This window comes from Lutra lutra, chromosome 6 (genome assembly GCF_902655055.1).
Source record: "Lutra lutra chromosome 6, mLutLut1.2, whole genome shotgun sequence".
Classification (NCBI taxonomy): Eukaryota; Metazoa; Chordata; class Mammalia; order Carnivora; family Mustelidae; genus Lutra; species Lutra lutra.
Genome location: NC_062283.1, coordinates 7,596,661 through 7,620,182, shown reverse-complemented (window position 1 = coordinate 7,620,182; position 23,522 = coordinate 7,596,661). Strand labels below are relative to the sequence as shown.

The 23,522-nt window shown below is 41.1% G+C and overlaps 1 protein-coding gene across 3 annotated transcripts in view; it reads left to right on the top strand.

Moving 5' to 3' along the window:
- Positions 1 to 23,522, top strand: part of CDKAL1 (CDK5 regulatory subunit associated protein 1 like 1) — a 708,279-nt gene that overhangs the window by 212,545 nt on the left and 472,212 nt on the right. For all 3 annotated transcript variants that reach the window (XM_047732825.1, XM_047732823.1, XM_047732824.1), the window contains one exon: positions 17,823 to 17,943. In XM_047732825.1, the coding sequence (XP_047588781.1) occupies positions 17,823 to 17,943 (121 nt within the window). The remainder of the gene's footprint in view (positions 1 to 17,822; positions 17,944 to 23,522) is intronic.

Below are 23,522 nucleotides of genomic sequence, written 5' to 3'. Positions count from 1 at the left end.
AATGAAAACACAACAGTTCAGAATCTGTGGGACACAACAAAGGCAGTCCTGAGAGGAAAATATATAGCGGTACAAGCCTTTCTCAAGAAACAAGAAAGGTCTCAGGTACACAACCTAACCCTACACCTAAAGGAGCTGGAGAAAGAACAAGAAAGAAAGCCTAAACCCAGCAGGAGAAGAGAAATCATAAAGATCAGAGCAGAAATCAATGAAATAGAAACCAAAAAAACAATAGAACAAATCAACGAAACTAGGAGCTGGTTCTTTGAAAGAATTAATAAGATTGATAAACCCCTGGCCAGACTTATCAAAAAGAAAAGAGAGAGGACCCAAATAAATAAAATCATGAATGAAAGAGGAGAGATCACAACGAACACCAAAGAAATACAGACAATTATAAGAACATACTATGAGCAACTCTACGCCAACAAATTGGACAATCTGGAAGAAATGGATGCATTCCTAGAGACATATAAACTACCACAACTGAACCAGGAAGAAATAGAAAGCCTGAACAGACCCATAACCAGTAAGGAGATTGAAACAGTCATCAAAAATCTCCAAACAAACAAAAGCCCAGGGCCAGACGGCTTCCCGGGGGAATTCTACCAAACATTTAAAGAAGAACTAATTCCTATTCTCCTGAAACTGTTCCAAAAAATAGCAATAGAAGGAAAACTTCCAAACTCATTTTATGAGGCCAGCATCACCTTGATCCCAAAACCAGACAAGGATCCCAACAAAAAAGAGAAGTACAGACCAATATCCTTGATGAACACAGATGCAAAAATTCTCGCCAAAATACTAGCCAATAGGATTCAACAGTACGTTAAAAGGATTATTCACCACGACCAAGTGGGATTTATTCCAGGGCTGCAAGGCTGGTTCAACATCCGCAAATCAATCAATGTGATACAACACATTAATAAAAGAAAGAACAAGAACCATATGATACTCTCCATAGATGCTGAAAAAGCATTTGACAAAGTACAGCATCCCTTCCTGATCAAAACTCTTCAAAGTGTAGGGATAGACGGCACATACCTCAATATTATCAAAGCCATCTATGAAAAACCCACCGCAAATATCATTCTCAATGGAGAAAAACTGAAAGCCTTTCCGCTAAGGTCAGGAACACGGCAGGGATGTCCGTTATCACCACTGCTATTCAACATAGTACTAGAAGTCCTAGCCTCAGCAATCAGACAACAAAAGGAAATTAAAGGCATCCAAATCGGCAAAGAAGAAGTCAAACTATCACTCTTCGCAGATGATATGATACTCTATGTGGAAAACCCAAAAGACTCCACTCCAAAACTGCTAGAACTTGTACAGGAATTCAGTAAAGTGTCAGGATATAAAATCAATGCACAGAAATCAGTTGCATTTCTCTACACCAACAACAAGACAGAAGAAAGAGAAATTAAGGAGTCCATCCCATTTACAATTGCACCCAAAACTATAAGATACCTAGGAATAAACCTAACCAAAGAGACTAAGAATCTATACTCAGAAAACTATAAAGTACTCATGAAAGAAATTGAGGAAGACACAAAGAAATGGAAAAATGTTCCATGCTCCTGGATTGGAAGAATAAATATTGTGAAAATGTCTATGCTACCTAAAGCAATCTACACATTTAATGCAATTCCTATCAAAATACCATCCATTTTTTTCAAAGAAATGGAACAAATAATCCTAAAATTTATATGGAACCAGAAAAGACCTCGAATAGCCAAAGGAATATTGAAAAAGAAAGCCAAAGTTGGTGGCATCACAATTCCGGACTTCAAGCTCTATTACAAAGCTGTCATCATCAAGACAGCATGGTACTGGCACAAAAACAGACACATAGATCAATGGAACAGAATAGAGAGCCCAGAAATGGACCCTCAACTCTATGGTCAACTCATCTTCGACAAAGCAGGAAAGAATGTCCAATGGAACAAAGACAGCCTCTTCAATAAATGGTGTTGGGAAAATTGGACAGCCACATGCAGAAAAATGAAATTGGATCATTTCCTTACACCACACACGAAAATAGACTCAAAATGGATGAAGGATCTCAACGTGAGAAAGGAATCCATCAAAATCCTCGAGGAGAACACAGGCAGCAACCTCTTCAACGTCAGCCGCAGCAACATCTTCCTAGGAACATCATCAAAGGCAAGGGAAGCAAGGGCAAAAATGAACTTTTGGGATTTTATCAAGATCAAAAGCTTTTGCACAGCAAAGGAAACAGTGAACAAAACCAAAAGACAACTGACAGAATGGGAGAAGATATTTGCAAATGACATATCAGATAAAGGGCTAGTGTCCAAAATCTATAAAGAACTTAGCAAACTCAACACCCAAAGAACAAATAATCCAATCAAGAAATGGGCAGAGGACATGAACAGACATTTCTGTAAAGAAGACATCCAGATGGCCAACAGACACATGAAAAAGTGCTCCATATCACTCGGCATCAGGGAAATACAAATCAAAACCACCATGAGATATCACCTCACACCAGTCAGAATGGCTAAAATTAACAAGTCAGGAAATGACAGATGCTGGCGAGGACGCGGAGAAAGGGGAACCCTCCTACACTGTTGGTGGGAATGCAAGCTGGTGCAACCACTCTGGAAAACAGCATGGAGGTTCCTCAAAATGTTGAAAATAGAACTACCCTATGACCCAGCAATTGCACTGCTGGGTATTTACCCTAAAGATACAAACGTAGTGATCCGAAGGGGCACGTGCACCCGAATGTTTATAGCAGCAATGTCTACAATAGCCAAACTATGGAAAGAACCTAGATGTCCATCTACAGACGAATGGATAAAGAAGATGTGGTATATATACACAATGGAATACTATGCAGCCATCAAAAGAAATGAAATCTTGCCATTTGCGACGACGTGGATGGAACTAGAGGGTATCATGCTTAGCGAAATAAGTCAATCGGAGAAAGACAACTATCATATGATCTCCCTGATATGAGGGAGAGGAGATGCAACATGGGGGGTCGAGGGGGTAGGAGAAGAGTAAATGAAACAAGATGGGATTGGGAGGGAGACAAACCATAAGTGACTCTTAATCTCACAAAACAAACTGAGGGTTGATGGGGGGAGGGGGTTGGGAGAGGGGGTGGGGTTATGGATATCGGGGAGGGTATGTGCTATGGTGAGTGTTGTGAAGTGTGTAAACCTGGCGATTCGCAGACCTGTACCCCTGGGAATAAAAATATATGTTTATAAAGCTGTAAAAAAAAAAAAAAAAAAAAAAAAAAGAAAGGATGAATCCACAAGTTTTGTAGCAACATGGACGGGACTGGAAGAGATTATGCTGAGTGAAATAAGTCAAGCAGAGAGAGTCAATTATCATATGGTTTCACTTATTTGTGGAGCATAACAAATAGCATGGAGGACAAGGGGAGATGGAGAGGAGAAGGGAGTTGAGGGAAATTGGAAGGGGAGGTGAACCATGAGAGACTATGGACTCTGAAAAACGATCTGAGAATTTTGAAGGGGTGGGGGGTGGGAGGTTGGGGGCACCAGGTGGTGGGTATTGTAGAGGGCACGGATTGCATGGAGCACTGGGTGTGGTGCAAAAATAATGAATACTGTTATGCTGAAAAAAAAAAAAAAATTAAAAAAAAAAAAAAAAAAAAAAAAAAAAAAAAGAAAACCTAATGTTGGGGCGCCTGGGTGGCTCAGTGGGTTAAAGCCTCTGCCTTCGGCTCAGGTCATGATCCCGGGGTCCTGGGATCAAGCCCCACATTGGGCTCCCTGCTCAGTGGGGAGCCTGCTTCCTCCTCTCTCTCTGCCTGTCTCTCTGCCTACTTGTGATCTCTCTGTCAAATAAATAAATTAAAAAAAAAAAGAAAAAGAAAACCTAATGTTGATAATAATTGGCATAGAGAAAGAATGCTTCTTGATTTTAACATTTTGTATATGTTTGGGGATATTCATTTTTTTTTTTTTTAAGATTTTATTTATTTATTTGACAGAGAGAGGTTACAAGTAGGCAGAGAGGCAGGCAGAGAGGGAGGGGGAAGCAGGCTCCCTGCTGAGCAGACAGCCCGATGCGGTGCTCGATCCCAGGACCCTGAGATTAGGACCTGAGTCGAAGGCAGAGGCTTAACCCACTGAGCCACCCAGGTGCCCGTCATTTTTTTTTTAAAAAAATTTTTTAAAAAAATTTTTCTTTTAAAAAATTCATTCTGTAACACTCTACAAAGCATGTAGCCTATATGTAGCAATTACTACTGAGACTTCGAGAATAAGTTACCAATTTCCTGTAATTATTATTTCGAGGTCAGGGAACTCATTTGCAAAATCCCCATTTAGACTATCAACTATGGGTGGGTTTTAAGTAGAGGTTTATCAGAACTACTGTTCTGCAACAAAACGTACATTTTATAGAATAGTGAAGATGTAGTAATTGAAATGTCTTTCTAAGGTAGTTTCTGACACATGAAATCTTTATCGTAACTCCCAACACTCAGATGTACCATTTCTTTAAACTGTTCTAAGTCTGCTGCCATGAGAGGTAAGAATCCTGGATTCAGAGTATGAAGAGTGTGGAAATATCTGGTTCTTCTTTTAACAATGTCGTGTTCAGCAACCCATACAACCTCATCCGTTCTGTTTCTGGAGTTATGAATTGTGTGACATGGAAGGTTCCTTTGGCTCTGAAATTCCAGTAGTGTTTGAGTCTGCACTGTACCAGTGACTTTCAGAGTCTGTCATTAGAATGAAATGTTGACATTTTGGACAGTGATCTCTAGCCAAAGTTACTAGAATGGGAGACACTTTTTCTCACATCCTAATCCCCTTCTGCCAGATTTTACTTTTTTTCCCCTATGCCTTCCTCCTTAAAAAAATGAAGTTGAAAATGTTTGTAAAGGACATACCATGCCTTTTTCTTTTGTATATTTCTGTATTCTCCAGCGAAGAGGGTCTTGAAGTCATGCAGTGGCAGTTCTGGGACTCGTCTGCTTTTACTTCGTTCTGCTGTAACCCCATCCTGGGTGCTGATGGGCACTGGGCTTCCCCATGTTGCTTCAGAGTTGTTGGCTTCTTTGAACCAACTTTCACTTCTGCCCTGGGGCGTGTTTATTTTGGGCGCTTTGGGATAGACCATTTTCATCTTGGTGACTAGGATTGCTGGAGGAAAAAAGCAACTCGAGGGGATTTAGTGGAAGGTGAGAACATCACCCGGAGCAGGGCCTGTCGAGTGTGTTTGCGGAGAGAAGAATGGAGGCTGAGAGGGGCTCCTAGCCAGAAAGGGGGTTGGCAGAGTGGATTCTCAGAACTTGGGGAAACCGAGGCTTAGAGGGTCTGCCGTGTGGCCCTTCACCTAGATGCATTGCTATGGGGGCCACTGTTGCAGCCTGATAAGGATCCTGTCACTTAGGTGTCCTGGGTTGGGGCAACAGGCACTGGTCTGTAGGCGTAGATACTTAGACTTACCCAGGATCCTGTGCGGTTCTGGCACGCTGTTGATGCTTTCTTCCTCGTCCCTCAGTTTTCAAGAAACTGTATCAGGATGCAAATGAGTGATTTAATAGGAATGACCTTGAATCTTCTTTAATTTATATATTTAAAAAAAATCATTCGCAAATTTGATTATCATCATCAGTGCAATTATTTGTGACCTATTTCTTAGCCCTCCAGAACTTAAAAAATAAATGGGCTCTGACTTTAACATCTAGTGTTTGTAAGTTTCGAAAATCTCTTTTCCTCCTTGCTTTTGAAAAACGTCATTAGCGCTGTAGATCTTGATAGGATTACAATTGCATTAATTATAGTAGCAACTGTAATTAACTTCTGTCTAGCTCTTTGTAGCTCACCCTTTCCGTATACATTAATTCATTTGTACTCCACAGGAACCCTGGTATTACTGATTACACAGCGAGGCAGCAGTGTGTTATATTTGAAACCTAGTTCTCTAATCTCGTGTTCTTTACTTTCTGTTAAGCTGCTTACCTTGACTGGAGGGGAGTGAGAAAGTGAGGCCTGTTCCTCATCTCCTTTCCTCATGCCTGTTGTTGAATGCCACTGCTCCTCCATTTCTCATTCCCTTTTGCATCCCGGCTTACACATTTCCTTCCTTCCCATTTCTTGTTTTCCTCTGTGATCTGTTTCTTCCCCCGCTCCTCCCTTAGTTTTACTAGGCATCTCCATTTTGTGCCAAAGTAATTTTTTGTAAGGAGTCAGTAAAGATTTGTTTCATTTATTTGTTTTTAATCTTTTTATTTATTTATTTGACACAGAGAGAGAAAGAGATCACAAGTAGGCAGAGAGGCAGGCAGAGAGAGAGAGGGGGAAGCAGGCTCCCCGCTGAGCAGAGAGCCCGATGTGGGGCTTGATCCCAGGACCCTGAGATCATGACCTGAGCTGAAGGCAGAGGCTTAACCCACTGAGCCACCCAGGTGCCCCCAAGATTTGTTTCATTTAAAAAAAAAAATTGTAACTAGAATACTTGAGTCTTACTTCTCTGTAAAGGTGCTTAATTTAGGAAATGAGAGAATGAAAGTATACTTTAACCTTAAGCAACCAATACAAAGCCGATGTAACCAATAAAAAGCTAATGAAAGGTTTTACAGAGAAAATTCTCTTGGGTGTGTATATTAGGGATACTTTTTGAAGGTTTTTATTTGAAGTACACTTTATAGTTTTTTACTCTTAAATGGGTGGGTCAGGATAATCCATATTTTTTAAGGTTATGGACTGTGTTTTCTATCTCAGCTTTGTATTTAGGCTAGATAAATAATGAAGCTGTAAGGAGAAGGATTTTGAACTTTCGGTCTTTAGCATCCCGTCATGAACATTAATTGTAATTTCTCAAAATTAAGTTTCAAAAATAACGTTTGATCACTCTTTGGATTAGATTTAAGAATGCATCTCAAGCCCACAAAATTTCTCCTTCATAAACCATATTTAGAAATACTGTCATCTTTGAAGGTGTGGTGTTCACAGTGGGATTCTTTCATGCCAAGTCTTAATAAATCTTTGCAGTGAAATCTGGTTTTTGCGATAGGCTCTTAACTAGATTGGTTTTAAAAAGTGGAAGATGAGCAACAGGCAGGAATTCGGCAACGAATTCTGCTCGCTGTGTTAGTAGTATTGTGTCCAGAGGTACTGTGAGATACGTATAATCATCTGTTTAAATTGTATCTTGCTTACCCAGCAAGGCCAGCTCTCTGCGAAGCCTCCCCGGATCTTTCCCGGGAGAGTTGACCCTAGTCTCACGGTCCCCAGCCGTTCCTAGAAACACTTGTCAGCCCATCTCTGTCGCTTCATTCCAGTTATTTTTGCAAATCTGTTTTCCTTGAGACCTTGCATGGCTTTCGGACAGAAGTCAGTGGTGGCGGTACTAAGGACAGTATAGGGTTGGTTTTTTTTTTTTTTTTTGGCATATGGGAAAGGTATATTTTGGAAGTCTTTATGTTGTGTTTCAATATTGATAAAATAATATTTCCTACATCATTTTTTAAAAAGATTTTATTCATTTATTTGACAGAGAGAGATCACAAGCAGGCAGAGAGGCAGGCAGAGAGAGAGGAGGAAGCAGGCTCCCTGCTGAGCAGAGAGCCCCGTGCAGGGCTTGATCCAAGGACCCTGAGACCATGACCTGAGCTGAAGGCAGAGGCTTTAACCCACTGGGCCACCCAGGCACCCCGCATACATCATTTTTTTTTTTTTTTTTTTTTTTTTTTTTTTAAAGATTTTATTTATTTATTTGACAGAGAGAGATCACAAGCAGGCAGAGAGGCAGGCAGAGAGAGAGGAAGGGAAGCAGGCTTCCTGCTGAGCAGTGAGCCCGATGCGGGACTCGATCCCAGGACTCTGGGACCACGACCTGAGCCGGAGGCAGCGGCTTAACCCACTGAGCCACCCAGGCGCCCCCCGCATACATCATTTTTAAAGCTTGTCTGTAATACGCGGAACTTTTGTTTCTGTTAGGCATATGCATTACTGTATTATGCTATGCTATAAAATACGCATCTTTGTTTTCCTTACATTTCTGTGCTTAGCCCATTGTCATCATTTTATAGAAGGCCAGTGAGAGCACCTCTCCCAAGGGGCTGAGGACTAAGAGTGTGAATTTAAAGCCAGCAAGGACGCCCCAGGTGCCCTGTTTTGTACCTCCTCCCGTATCGATTGCCGTGAGACAGCCACAGTAGAAGTGTGTTCAGCTCATGGCGGGAGAGGAAGTGAATCGCAGACCAGGTCTGTTTCAAGGTCCGTAGTCGGGACCTCTCCAATTTCCTTCCCTTCCTGTCTCTCTTCTGTCACGCTTCACATGGGCTTGAGTTGAATGACAACAGGAGGAAACTTGAAATTTTCATTCGCGATTGAAAGTGGGAATTTGAACTTCAGTTTTTAAAAGTTCAGTTTGTGAAAGTTCACGAGGAGCTTGTACTTTACAGGTTCCGTGTGTCTGTATTTCACTGTTCTCGTGTCCTAGCGGCCTGGATGCCCTGTAGCGTACGGTCTGTTATTTCTGCTTCTGTCACCTGGTGCAGTACTTTCAGAACGTAGGTTTGAGCACGGGCTATCATTAAGTTATGTGTCGTGACCGTGGATTGCTCTGCATACCAAACTGAAGCAGACATTGCGTTACTGCTGTAAACACTAAAGCCTCGGAGCTGTTTTGCAAATTTATAGTTCGGAAGAGCCGGTTATAGCCAGCCAGCCAGTGAACTAAGGAGTTCTTTTACGGGTCCTGCTAACGTGGAATTACTGACGTGAGACTGCCACTAACCCTTGCATGTTTTGATGTACACTTAATTTACATTTGGAAAAATAAATTGGTACCACACAAATCTCCCACTGTCATAAAAGGTACAACAGCTTGCAAAAGATGTCATTAAAACACAACATTCAGCGCTTATGGTAACTTGCCCCCAGAAGGTGTCTCCTTTAGGGTAAGAAGACATTTTGCTTACGTGGATTATTTGTGATGTGTGTCTTTCGTTTCATGTGGCGACCTTACACTGATTGTCATTATCAGTTGTGCCAGCAGTGCTCTGCAAAGTGAAGAAAATACTGTTTTAAAATCTTCTGTAGTTTTGGATCATACATAAATTTCACATCCTTCTAATTACAGTGTAGGTACCCTTTGTGTGCAGCAAGAGTTTTGACATTAAATGATCCTCAAACTGGCAGGGATTTAAACTTTGTCTTATGACCTCATTTTAGCTTCCTCTCCAACCCAGCTGCCCGTCGGGTAAGGTGTCCGCTTCCCTTACGCTTTGTTCACCCCTGGAGATGCATGTCCATACAGCACCGTAGTCCGCCTCTCTCCACTTACACTCGGTTCACGCTTCTAATTCCGTCTCTTTGGGCAGCTGAGTCTGACTGATCTTTCCTTCTTTTATTATCTTTTCCTAGGTGTCCTTGTTCTGGTTCACATTTAAAGTCTTCATACTTGTTTGAAATCTTAAAAGCTGAAATTGGGGCTTGAATTGGAAGGATTTTGTGTGTTTGAGTCCGTTCTGGCCCTTCCTATAGGGTGTTCCAGCTTCGCCTTGTGGCAAGTTACTCCCACTAAATCCAAGTTTTACTTCGCTTTCTCCTTTTAAAATGAAATTATTGCCAGGGAAGGTCACACTCGAGTATGACCGTCAGACAATTCTTGCTTGCTTGAGAGGTGCCTGCCTCTGAGGAATGACACTGGATTGAGCAGAGACACATTTTTGTTTGTCTTCATTAATTAGGCAGTTGAAAGTGCCTGTGGAGGATATGTCATGTAATAATTCCAAACATTTTGCAGAGGAACAGATGAAGTTGAGCATTCCTGGGGCACCTGGGTGGCTCAGTCAGTTAAGTGTCTGCCCTCAGCTCAGGTGCTGGGATTGAGTCCCACATCCGGCTCCCTGTTCTGAACAGCGTCTGCTTCTCTCTCTCCCTCTGCCTCTCCCCTTGCTCATGCTCTCTCTCTCTTTCTCTCCCGTGAATAAATCTTAAAAAAATAAATAAATTGAGCATTCCTTTCCTTTTTATTTATTTTTTTTAATATTTATTTATTTATTTGACAGAGAGAGACACAGTGAGAGAGGGAACCACAAGCAGGGGGAGAGGGAGAAGCAAGCCTCCCGCCGAGCAGGGAGCCTGACGTGGGGCTTGATCCTAGGACCCCAGGATCATGACCTGAGCTGGAAGCAGATGCTTAATGACTGAGCCACCCAGGTGCCCCTTGAGCATTCCTTTCTAATATTCTTAAGTAATATTCAAATTGATGTGACTGCATTTATTTTAGTGAGAATGGGTATCTGTAGTACATTTATCCTTTGTTCTTCTGGCTTGATTTTTCTGCCAATCTCCTACCTCTCCCTCTTGCATTTTGTTGGGTTGCTTCACGAGGAAGTTTTCCAGTAGCCAGACCCAGAGCTTGGGGTTCACACAGGTCCGTTGAATGCATTGCTGATAGGACTGAGTTTGTGTGCGGTGAGAGCAGTTAGTAAGATACCAAGAAAACTTGCCATGAGACCTCTCTGGTGCTGGTAGAAGGTGGGTGGCCACATGTTAAGGAAACAATGGCCTTTGAAAATTGGTGGGTTGAATAAAGTATTGAAGCAAAGTCTGGGCATTTAAAGAGCCTTTAGAAGAACAGGGAAAATTAAAGAGGGGGAATAAACGACAGCCGTCCAAGTTACCCGCTCACTGGTACTTCTGTGATGGGTAATGATATCCCGAAGCTAATTTGTACAACCCACTTTAGCTGTGAGAATCAAAGGAGGGAAGATTGGTTTGCGAGTCGAAACAATTTAATTAATAAATATGTATTTTGTAGGTAATCCTGTTTCTATTACTCAATTAACATATGTGCTCATATTCCGGAGGTTGATTCTTTTCTGTTTGTGAATGACCATTGTAATTGCCTTCCTGACATGTTGACAGACTGTCTTTCTAGTAGACATGGGTGGAATGTTACCCCTCGATTTCCATAATGTTCTCAACGTTTAGCACTGTGGAATTCGGGAAAGATATTTTGCTTTCGACACAGCATTGAATATTGATTCAACTAATAGAGCGATTATTGTACAAAACAGACCCGTTTTTTTCCCACATAGATTTTTTTCCTTATTATGAATTTACAAATATGCATATAATGATGGATTATGTTTAAAAATTAGCTTCTGGCTCAAAATTTTGCAATACATAATAATTTTAGCTCATAAAATTGTTTAGTAACATTCTTTGTGGACTGGATCAAATGTAAAAACCAGCACAGAATCAAGGTTTTGTAGCCGATTGAAAAATAACCGCTGAAAGCCTCAGGCTTAAAATTAAATTTGTTTTTAACAGGGGTGAAGTTTGTGACATTGCTGAGTAGCGACTTAGGGAGATGTTTATTAAAGATGGTTAATAAACCCACTGAGACACATCTGACCGTTATTTATAGGAGATGAAATGTAAATTTACATTTAGAATGGAAAAGACAAAAGATTTCAGAAATACTGCATTTGAGTGTGTCCCATTCTGCATATTAAGGCAATCTGCTTTTTTTTTTTTTTTTTAAATCTTCATATTAAAATTGCTTATCTCTGTTTTAATCACTTTATGTCTTTATCACCATCTCCTTGGTGGTCTCCTGTTATTATCAGTTGATCTGGTCATACTGAGCATCATTCTTCCCATCTGTTCCTATTAATACTTACTCCTTTAATTTCTTCCTCTGTGTGATTGAAGTGATGTCAAAACGGGTATTTTCACTCTGTTTTTCTTTCAGACTCTGTTGTCCTGATTACACCGCCCCCCCCTTTCTCTTCAATCTAGCCATGAAGGGTGATGAAATTCACGGTAGTCACAAAATAAATCAGTATTCACTGAGCTGCATGCTTTCCCCATCACAGTGCGAGGCCTCAGTGGCCAGAAGGGATCAAACAAAGAAGCAATGTGTGAGTGTGTAATTGTGCTCCTTGCTTCGTGGTCCTGTTGTAAGAATGGCATGTTCATTTGCAGCACAAATTGCTCCAGAAATTTCCTTTTTTACTTTTCACATCTTTATTCCCTGAGCATGTTTCCCTGTTCCAACGTTCTTGTTTTCTCTCCTATTCTTCCCAAACACATCACCTCACTTTTATTTTTTAGTCTATCAAATTTCAATTTGTTTTAGATGGTTTCATTATTGATAACTGTGCATCGAGAGGTAATGATTTGCAGTATATGTTTTTAGTCTGTGGTCTCTACACTTAGGGAATTAATTTGAAACAGCAGTCTGTTTGCACAGGATTCTTAAATGAGTTAGTTTATAGCAAATAAAAGTTTCATTCCTCTAGTCCATTAAAAAAAAAAAAAAACAACTGTTCTGTGGTTGAATTTTCTTCTTTTCATCTTTGGCCAGATATAATGAGGGACTTTTATGTTATTTCCTACTTTGTCTTCAGTGTACTATATTTTTCAATTAAAAAAAAAAACCCAGACTATTGTTAGTTCTCCTGCTCTTTAATGAATCATTGGATTGGAAAATAACTCATTATATCATCAGGCAGAGATATGTTCCTTTATTTGCATGTAGATAGTGAAGATGAATAATTTATCTAATGTTATTAGTACAGGCTGCATTTTACTGAAATCTCAGCAGGATATAATGAAATTTGTCTCATGCTAGTGTGGAGATAGCATGCCTTTGCATAGTCATTATTGAACTTTTGGCATCTCTCAGAGAACTATTATGTTAGCATGCCAGTCTTGCTCACCTCTTCATTAACTGGACTTTTGATTGAAGAGTTGAACTTATCTTGAAGATCTGTGAAATCTGGTGTGCCAGATGCTTGCTTGACTCCAGCTATGTTTCTACAGCAGAGCAAGAATTTTCAGAATGAATGAAGGACTTAATGTTTCTTATTAAAGTGATTACTGCAAAAACGATGTGACTGATGGTTTTATTACTTCTGGTCATGAAAAGCTATCTGTAAGACAGACATGGAAGCAATGTATCTTTCTGAAACGAAGGGTGATGGAACATGTATATAATTGTCTATTATGTATATATATATACATTATATATATATAATTGTACTAATTATGTATTTGAAGTTATTTTAAATAATTGCTTTGAAAAAGTTGGCTTTGATTTGCTTATTACATGATCGTGTGTGGAGGTCAGCAGATCTCCTGAGCAGCAGTAAAGCTGGACAGTTAAAAACAAGCAGCTCAGTTGACTTGAAGAACTGTTCGTTAAAGTGGAGATTTTGATGGCAAGTAACAGGGAGGGTCTGTGGATCTACCTTCTTGAAACTGGGGGACTGTTTGGCGTGAGGAGTGGACAGGTGGACTAGCCAGGATTTGAACAGGAACTTCCTGAAGGTGCGGCAGTGATAGGAGGCTTGCTAAGTCTCCACGGACGGTTAGTTGACTGGGGGTTGTGCACACGCACAGCAGAGTCTGGAGTGGGCCCAGCCACCCACGCTCACCTGCCTGCTGGAGCCTGCGTGCACATCCCGGGAAGGTGGGGTCGGACCCAAAAATGGCCCTAACTCTGAGTGACCTCACTGGCTCATCCACAGTTCCATCAGCAGATAGAAACCTCATTGGCTTGTGGTGTTTGAACAAATGCGTGACCATTCTTTCCTCAATAAAAAGCTATGCAGATACAGAGTTGACCCCTAAGAAGTCAGGCTTGGTGGAGGGGAGTGGGGATGGAGAACTAAGAAGGGACAAGGACAACCTTTCATTGTAGAGAGACAGATTTCATAGATTTACTCCAGGTAAGCTAGTAAAGAAAACCAACAACAGTCCTTGGTGGGGTGCCGTCTGAATTAAAACTTGCCGCAATATATTATCTACAGTGTTCTGTATTAAACAAGATATTACGATACATGCAGAGAAAGCAAGTACACCCATATGCAGGAAGAAAAACAAACCGGTCAGTATAGATTGTCTTTGACCAAAAATGTTGGAATTAGCAAAGACTCCCAAGTACTAAGTAAAATCATGTCAAAAGCCTTTAAGGAAAGGATGATGGCAGTGATGCATACAGAATCACAAATAAGATGGAAAGGATAAAAAAGAACCAAGGGGAAATTGAAAAGTACAGTAAATTAAATGTTCATTCAAGGGGCTCAATTTCAGGTTTGAGGTGGCAGAAGAAAATCAGTAAATTTGAGGACAGATCAATAGAAATGATCCACTCTGAATAACAAGAAAAATCAGCAGGGACTCAAAGACCTGTGGGGCAGCATCCAGCAGACCAGTTAGTGTGTCACGGAGCCACAGAAGGAGATACAGAAAAAGTGCCCCTCCCCAATTTTTTTTTTAAAGTACTGTATGAAAACTTCCCAAACTTTGTTAAAACAAAACAAAACAAAACAAAATGAAAAAAACAAAACAAAACAAAAAAAACACCATTACTTTATGGAGCCAAAAAGCTACCTGAATTGCAGGTAGGAAAATCACAGAGATCCACGAAAGCATAAGAAAGAAGTAACACATTATGTACAAGGGGAACAACATTAAGATCGATAATTGACTTCTCATCAGATGCAACAGTGTCAAAGGCAGTGACCTTTGACAGTTGAACCTTGAACGACATAGTTTTAGAACTGTGTGGTCCCCTTCTCCATGGATTTGTTTACAGACCAGTGCTGTATGTGTATTTTCCTTGTGCTTTTCTTAACATTTTGTTTAGCTTATTTTATTGTAAGAAGTGTGTAATACATATGACATATAAAATATTTGTTAGCTGAGTATGTTATTGGTAAACAGTGTAAGCTATTAGCAGTAAGTTTTGTTATATGTGGATTTTCAGCTGTGTGGGGGTTGGGACTGCTCACCTCTGCAGTGTTCAAGGATCAGCTCTATTCAGTGCTCAGAGGAAAAAAACCTGTCAACTAATAATTCTATATCTAGCAAAAGTATCTTTCACAAATTAAGCAAAATAAAGACTCTCAAATAAGCAAAGAATCTGTGTTGCTAGTAGATTTCCTTTACAAGAAATAGTAAAGAAAGTTCTTCAGGCAGAAAGGAAGTAGTATCAAATGATAAGTTGAATTCGCAGGAGGGAATGATTGTTAGAAATGGTTAAATATGTGGTTAAATATTAAGTCCTTTGTAAAGATTTTAAAACTAAATAGTTGTGGGGCGCCTGGGTGGTTCAGTCAGTTAAACGCCTGACTCTTGATTTCGGCTCAGATCATGATCTCAGGCTTATGAGATCAAGTTCTGTGTTGGGCTCTGTGCTGGAGTGAAGCCTGCTTAGGATTCTCTCTCTCCCTCTGCCCCCTCCCCCGAAAAACAACAACAACAAAAACTATACAGTTGTTTAGAACAATAATTATGGCCCTGTGTTTTGGGGGTTTATGCAGCTGTTGATATGTGTGACAACAATAGCACAAAGAGGGAGGAGGGAAAAGAAATGGCATTTGGACGACTGAATATCCATATGCAAAAAATGAACTTAGACCCTTACACACAAAAGGGTATAGACCCTTATACACAAAAAGTAACAAATTGGATCCTAGACCTAAGGCTAAGACCTAAAACAGTAAGACACCGAGAAGAAAGTACAGAAGAAATCTGTGCCCTTGGGCTAGGCCAGGAGTTCTTAGCTAGAATAGCAAAAGCATGAGCTAGAAAAGAAAAAATTGAGAAAGTACACTTCATTAAATTGAAAAACATTTACTTTTAAAAAGATACTATCATGAAAGTGAAACTGTAAGCTTCAGACTGCGAGAAAATATTTACAAATCACATACTCGACGAAGGTTTTGTAAGCAGAATAAAGGATTCTTAGAACTCTATAACAAGGCAGCTACTCCAGTTAAAATACTGGTCGACTCCTGGAGTAGACATTTTTATTAGTGAGGGTTCTCCAGAGAAACAGCCAATAGGGTGTGTGGGTGGGTGGGTTTGTTGAAGAGAAATGTATGATAAGGAATTGGCTCACACTATTATGGAGATATTTTGGAGACTGAGAATTCCAAAGACTGTAGTCTGAAAGCCACCGCTCCGTGAGAGCTGATGTGTAGGTCCAGCCCAAGTCCAAAGGCCAGAGAATCAGTAGAGCTGATGGTGTAAGTTTCAGTCTGCAGCTGAAAGAAGAAGACTAAGAAGAGCCTGTATCCCAGTCAGAATCTGAAGGCTGGGCAAAGAGCAATGACCCAGCTGTGCAGTCAGATGGGAGTTGTTTCCTCTTAGTTTCCTTGTTCTATTCAGGTCTTGGATTGATTGGATAAGGCCCACTAGTGTTAATCAGTCTCCTGATTCAAATGTCAGCCTTATCCAGAAACACCATTGCAGAAACTCCCAAGATAATGTTTGGTTAAGTGTCTGGGCACCCTGTGGCTTAGTCAAGTTGACACATAAAAATTAACCATACCAACATTTTACCACACAAGACGTGCAGATGGCTAATAAACACGTGGAAAGGTGCTCAACATCGTTAGTCATTATGGAAATGCATGTTCATTCCAACCACAATACTGGATTACTTCTCACTAGAATGGCTGTTGTCAAAAAAGTTGCAACTATAAGGACTTCGTTAACAATGTGGGGAAACTCAAGTCCTCATACGTTGCTGGTAGGATATAAAATGGTACCACCACTTTGGAGAACAGTTGTTTCTTATAAAGTTAAACAGAAATTGACCACATGACCCAGCAGTTCCATTCCTGGGAGTCTATCCAGGAGAAATGAAAACGTATGTCCCCGTGAAGACTAGTATGTGAATGTTCGTAGACGCAAGCATTTTTCTAATAGGTATTAATTGGAAACAGTCCAGATGTCCGCCAGCTGGTCAGCAGATGTGATGTATTTTGAAATGGAAGCAAAGATGGACTGTAAATAAGCTTGAGGGAATTCTTAGGGTGATGGAAATGTTCTAAAATTGGGTTGTGATGATTGTACAACTGCACGTGTTAATTTAAAATCATTAAATTGAGGGCACCTGGGTGGCTCAGTTGGTTAGGCGTCTGCCTTTGGCTCAGGTTATGATCCGAGGGTCCTAGGGTTGAGATTTGGGTCAGGCTCCCTGCTCAGAGGAGAGCCTGCTTCTCCCTCTCTCTTTGCTGCTCCCTCTGCTTGTGTGTGGGAGCTTTCTCTATGTGTCAAATAAGTCTTTGAAAAAAAAATCATTAAGTTGTATACTTGCAAGGAGTGAATCTTACAGGATGTACCTCAGTGAAGTTATAAAAAAATACTACATATATAATGAGCAAAGGACAAAGTAAGCATGGAAGAAATAATAATTGGAGAATCTGAAGGGGATGGGAAGTCTTAGTAATGTTCTCCCGTATTTTCTACCACTGCAATTCAAAATTTCAAAATTATAAAATTTTTCATGGCTCTTAGAAAGAGTCTGTTTTTCTTTCATAATAGTTTTAAAAAATAAGTCTAAAAATTTTTGTCTTAAAAAAATCTGACCCTAAAGTATCACCTTATCCCAGCCTTTTAATTTTTTATTTCTTTGATGTGCTGTTTGCTTTGAGCAGATAGTTTGCTTTTGCACTTTTTTTTTTTTTTAATTCCCCAACAGTGAGTTGGTTGGCAGGCCTGGTGGTCAGGTAAACTCTTCCTGCTTCATTACATATTTGGTCCCCGCTGGAGAGCATGCGTACCTTATGGAATGACATTCTGAGGATGTTTCTGTTTCCATCATGGGTACAGTAGAAATGTGCAAATATTTTAAGCAAAGAACTTTGACTGCAGGATGTGCACACAGCTGTTTTTCCCTTTGGCAGTATTTCTTAGGTCAATGGCTCCATCTTATGTATATTTTGTTGTCTCATAACAGAAGGTACATGAAAATATTAACTCATTTGTTGAGAGCAGTCAATTGAAGTTCTGTGGCTGACGCTGTCGTGTATTTTTATGCTTTCATTGGAGGTCACTCTGTGAGACTGCTGGGTCAGAAAAAGGACAATGGAAAGCGCCTGGGGGGGGCACGATTGGATTTGCCAAAGATCAGGAAGAATCCGCTGATAGAAATCATTTCCATCAATACCGGGTAAGTGTCTCTCAGACTTACCCATAAAATACTCAGTATACTCCGTGAATTCAGGTTTTACCTCTGGACATGGGACAGGATAAAGCAGTTGAACATTTTCACGGGAAAGAAAAAAAATCAAAAAGTTCTAAATCACACGAAGATAGTTCCCTCTTAGAGGTTCCCTGCGTACAAGTTACACATTGATTTGCAGCAGGGTCTTAGGCCTTTGATTAATATTATTCTGACATCTTCTTGTTAACAAACTTGGATTTCATTTTCCAGCCATGCCCTTGGGTTAAAATATTTTTTAAAAAGAGTTTTGTTGTTGGAATGATTAATATACCCATCATCTTTGTTTTTTCAATAGAATTATAGTAAATAATGCCTGAGATACTAACCATGTTTTAATTATGAACTCTCTGAAATTCATGTTTTAAAGTGTTGCCCTTGGAGTGCCTGGGTGGCTCAGTCAGTGAAGTGTCTGCCTTCGGCTCAGGTCATGATCTCAGGGTCCTAGGACCAAGCCCTGCGTTGGGTGCCCTGCTCAGCAGGGAGCCTGCTTCTCCCTCTCTCTCTGCCCCTCCCCCTGCTTGTGCGCTCTCTCTTTCATATAAATAAATACAATCTTTAAAAAAAAATAAAATAAAATGTTGCCCTTATGAGCTTTGAGCTAAAAATAAGCATTGTTAACTGAATATTAAGCACTCTTAATTTCATATCTTAGTCTGAAGTTCCTGACCTTACTATTGACTCTTGGTGAGCTCGTTTGTACTTTGTTTTATTTGCATTAATGGACTTTGTCGTCAATATTAGTGTAGTCTGAAAGTCTGATGAGGCAAAGGCCTTCTGTTCTTTAAATCATGGGAGTCGCTCCATTCATCAAACGGCCTTGCGTAGGCTTAAGCTATCTTGCCCTATTTTTTTTTTTTTTTAAGATTTTATTTAAGAGAGAGAATGCGCATGGGTGGGGTGAGTAGAGAGAGAGGGAGAAGGAGAGACTCTCAAGCAGACCGTATGCGGAGCCCCGGGGCCCAGCGTGGGGCTCAGACTCACGATCCTGGATCATGACCTGAGCTGAAGTGAAGAGTTAGACGCTCAACCAGCTGAGCCACCCAGGCAGCCCTGTCCTGCTTCTTTCTGATTTCAGCTTCCTTCCCTCTTTTTTAGTGTTGTTTTCCTCTGTCCTTTGCATCTTTCATGCTGTTTCCCGTGGGGAGCCGGTGAACTTGCCTTTCTCCTTCTCCAGCATCGTTCTTCCTCTCCCTAAGCAGTGCCTCCGTTCCCCCCCGCACACTCCCAGCTCTGTCGTCACTGGTCATCTTTTCTCTAGTTTTATCACCTTCTGGTTAATCCTTCTCACTACTGCCAAGGATCAGGGAAGGCTGAAGAAGTCATCTGGTTTTTCCCTAAAAGCCGCCTGGGGTGACTTTGATTTGCCTTGGTGAATTTGTCTGGGGCCAACGTCTGGCCTTCAGCACCGAAGATTCAGAAACCTGCACTCCTCAAGCTCAGAGACCGGTGATTAAATCAGGGTATAGTAGTGCGAAATGTCGTTACCACATTGCCTGAAGCATCTAATATATTCTCGCTTTTGAGCCTGAGCCAAATCAGAGGCATAAGGCTGTTTGCTTCTCCCTCTGTCTCCATTCTCCTGCTCCTTTCAGTTGTACCGCAGTTTTTCTTTTTACTCCTGATTTTCTACCTAAAATCGCCATATCCCCACATTCCCCATCGTTCATATTTGCCTTATTTTCTTCTGTAGCACTTCTCATTATTGAAATAGATACGAGTTCATTTGTATTTTAATCGTCTCTCCTCACTGGCATGTCATAAGCTCCAAGATGGCAGGAATTTTCGACTCTCTCGCCTACCACTGTATCCTAAGAATACGGAAGAACATACACAGCAGGGATTTAATAAATATTTACTTACTGAATGAATGAATGATTGATTTTTATAATTTGAAAGTTTAATGGGTTTATGCTAAATTCTCTTCACAAAACAGATTGCCTTACCAGTTGGACAGTAATACTTGGAGTTTGGCTGAGCATGCTTTCTCCTGAACAATGTCTTTAGGAGGGCAAAGTCAAGTGTTTGTGTGAATCTCTCTCTCTCTCTCTTTTTTCCCCCCATGTAGGATTGATCATCCCCTTTTTGCCAAGATACATTTCTTTACGCATGTTAATATTTTAGGGTCTGTCAAATAGATCCGTTTGATTTCTTTAAGGTGACTTTGCCCCTCTTGTTGACCTCTGGAGTGTTGCTTTTAACTGTTGGTTTTCAAAGACGCTTTATTTTTCTAGTTTCTCCGTATGTCTTCATGTGGTTGCTCCCTGCCTCACCCTCTAGGGTTCAGTCACACTGAGCGGCTTGAGATTCCCAAACTCAAGATTCTCCTCTGTCTTGACTGCAGTCCCCTGTGCACTCCCTCTGGTGTCCTTGGCATGTCTTAGCCTTTCCTCATTCACCATGTTGGTAATCCTTCCCTGTGCTCTTTTGGGGTGACTGCTTATTCCTTTCTCCGTGATTGGGTTGAATACATCCCTCCTTCCACTATGCACCTACCATATTCCCTATTTATCTTGGTTATGGTCCTGTAAGACTGCATAATTTCTATTTTAAATTGTAGGCTACTTGGGCTCTGGAAGTATTTCAGGTATCATTATATTATTATCTCTGAGGTCAGTGTCTGGTCCAAAGTTGAGTATGCAGTCAATAATTTGTTTTATTTATTTATACATGTTTTATTTTAAGGCCATCACTGTCTTTTGTTGCCATAAGAAATGTTGATAAATTTGCTTTAGGTAGTCATTTTAAATGGCATTACGTGAAACATTTTGAGGTATTTTATTTGGGTTTCCTTTCTTTTGGATTTAGTGTTTCTTTAAATGAGGCTACACTATAAACTCTTAGGTTTTTAAATTTTTTAAAGATTTTTTTTAGAGAGAGAGGGCATGCACCCCCATGAGCATGAGCGTGGGGGTTGGGGCAGCGGGAGAGGGAGAGAGACAGTCCTCAAGCAGACTCCCTGCTGAGTGTAGAGCCTGGCACGGGGCTGGATCTCAAGACCCTGAGATCATGACCTGAGCCAAAAATCAAGCATCGGACACTTAACTGAATGAACCACCCAGTCGTCCCTATACTGTAAACCTTTTATTTTTATTTTTTTTAAAGATTTTACTTATTTATTTGACAGAGAGAAATCACAAGTAAGCAGAGAGGCAGGCAGAGAGAGAGGAGGAAGCAGGCTCCCTGCTGAGCAGAGAGCCCGATGTGGGGCTCGAACCCAGGACCTGGGATCATGACCTGAGCCCAAGGCAGCGGCTTAACCCACTGAGCCACCCAGGCGCCCCTACTGTAAACCTTTTAAAGCTCACTGGATATTTGCCATCACTCTCTCATATTACCATATAGAACTGCCCCTTAGTAAGTAAATTAGCAAATATGCCTTTGCTGTTAAGAGAATTTAGTCCATACTATCTATCTCTGGATGAGATCTGAGTTTCTAGCCCTCCCTGACTACTAATCCCTTCCCTGAATCAGCTGTGGCCTTATCATTTGCTCTCAGGTGAGAGCATCCCCGTGGGCATTTGTCACGGTGTCACTCCTAACATCTTAGCTTGGATTTTATTTCTTACCTCTGGTGCAGCTCATTGCTTTTTCTTTTTTTTAAACTTACATTCAGATGTTTTGAAAGAGGGATATCCATAAGTATTTCTTTCAAGAGAAAATAATCCTTTCCATCAAAATCTTGTCAAAGTTTTATTGCTTTCAAATTAAAAATGGGCATCTTAAATTTCATATAATTTGTCCATTCTCCATTTGGGAAAGGGCTCACATTAGCGGCAAGGTTTATTGTGTATGTTAGTAAGTTGGTGAAGTTACTATTAGAGTCTACAAAGTTGTTATGCTTTGTTACATTTCTAAAGGAGCGTAAGGACTGTATTAATGCTTTGCCGGTGAAAAAGTCAAATATTTCAGGTCATGCGAGATTCTGGAGGAGCGGAGGGAATTGCGTAGTTGATCACGGTGTCTATAACGAGGGTGCCTTTTATTTCTTCAACAACATTTATCTTTTCTCCTAAACCCTCTCTCTGGCATCCAGTTACTCATCTCTGTTTATAGCTGCTGTGTCGAGTATATAAATTTTGGTCCGCTCGAGTCATTGCTGCAGTTTCCAGCGCTCTTCTTGTTTTCTGAGGCGAGCTTTTCGAGGTTAGCTGCCGGTTGCCTAGTACAGCCCCTGTTTCTAGACTGTCTCTCGTGCGGCAGAGACGCCCTGCCGAGGAAGCGTGGCGAGGCACGTGTCTGTCTGGTGTGGTGATAAGACAGGGATGTGACCGCGACTCTGACAAACAGGTGAGAAGGAAGTTAATGGTGATTGCTGATGCGAACTGAGTGCCTACTGTGTGCCAGACACGAGTCTTCGAAATGCATATTCTTTCCTGTATTGAATCCTCACAACGGCCTCATCAGATTGGTTTTCAGTAGATGACGAAAGTCAAGTGCAGAGAGGTTAAGGGACTTTACATTGTCACGTATCTGGTAAGTGGCTAAGATCGAGACTTACCTGTTAACGTCCGTCAGATACTTTTGTGGGTGCAGAGGAGCAGGGAAGCCTCTCCAGGGTGGCTGGCAGAGAGGGAGCTCGTGGGAACCAAAAGATCTTTGCATTACAGAGACTTTTGAATCGGGCCCTGCAGGACAGGTAGAATTGTGATGACTCTGGATGGAGGTATAGTCAGTTTCAAATGACCATTGGCTGGGTGACTTGAAACTTCACAGATTTATTATGCTACCATTCCGGAAGTCAGACTCTTACACAGGTCTTGCCGTGCTAACATCATGGTATAGGCAGGGCTGCGTTCTGTAGGCTGTTGGGGAGAATCGGTTTACTTCCTTTCTTCAGCCTCGGAAGGCCACCCACATTCCTTGCTTATGGTCCCTTCCTTACATCTTCAAAGCCTGCGGTATTGTATTTCTCCTCCGACTCTCTCTCCCTCTCCCCCTTTTAAGTGATTACACTGGAGCTACCTGGATAATCCAGGATACTCTCTATATTTTAATGTCAGCTTTCACTCCCAGTTGGCATGCATAGTTCCAGGGAGTAGGACAGGTGTGATGAGAAAGTGGTAGGTAAAGAAAAGAATGAGCAAAGGTGTATGAGTGGACCATGGGAGTTGTTTGTGAAGAAGGTAATTTTCTCCAGGCAGTCTGATGTTTCCAATGCAAGGAAAAGTGGGATAAATCATCTTTTGTGTGAAGAGTGTAATTGCCCCAGGGTGAGAAATTACACTTAATTCAGGTAGTAAAGGATAAGGAGAGCCACTGATGTCTGGAGCAGAGGTGAGAAATAATCGTAGCTGGGCAGTAGGAAGATGTTTCAGGTACCAGCCTGTAATGTGGGTTGGTGTTGGAAGACAGGTGCGGGGCGCTCACTTATGCGACCATTACAGCGAGCCCGCCAGGGAGGCCTGAGGGCCCGAATGTAGTTCCAGGAATGAAGAGTAAGGATGGCAGAACTGTGTCACAGTTAAAAAATGGGCTTTGGCATGCCCCAGTGGAATTACTTGTAACCGTTGATTTGGGAGTTCCGA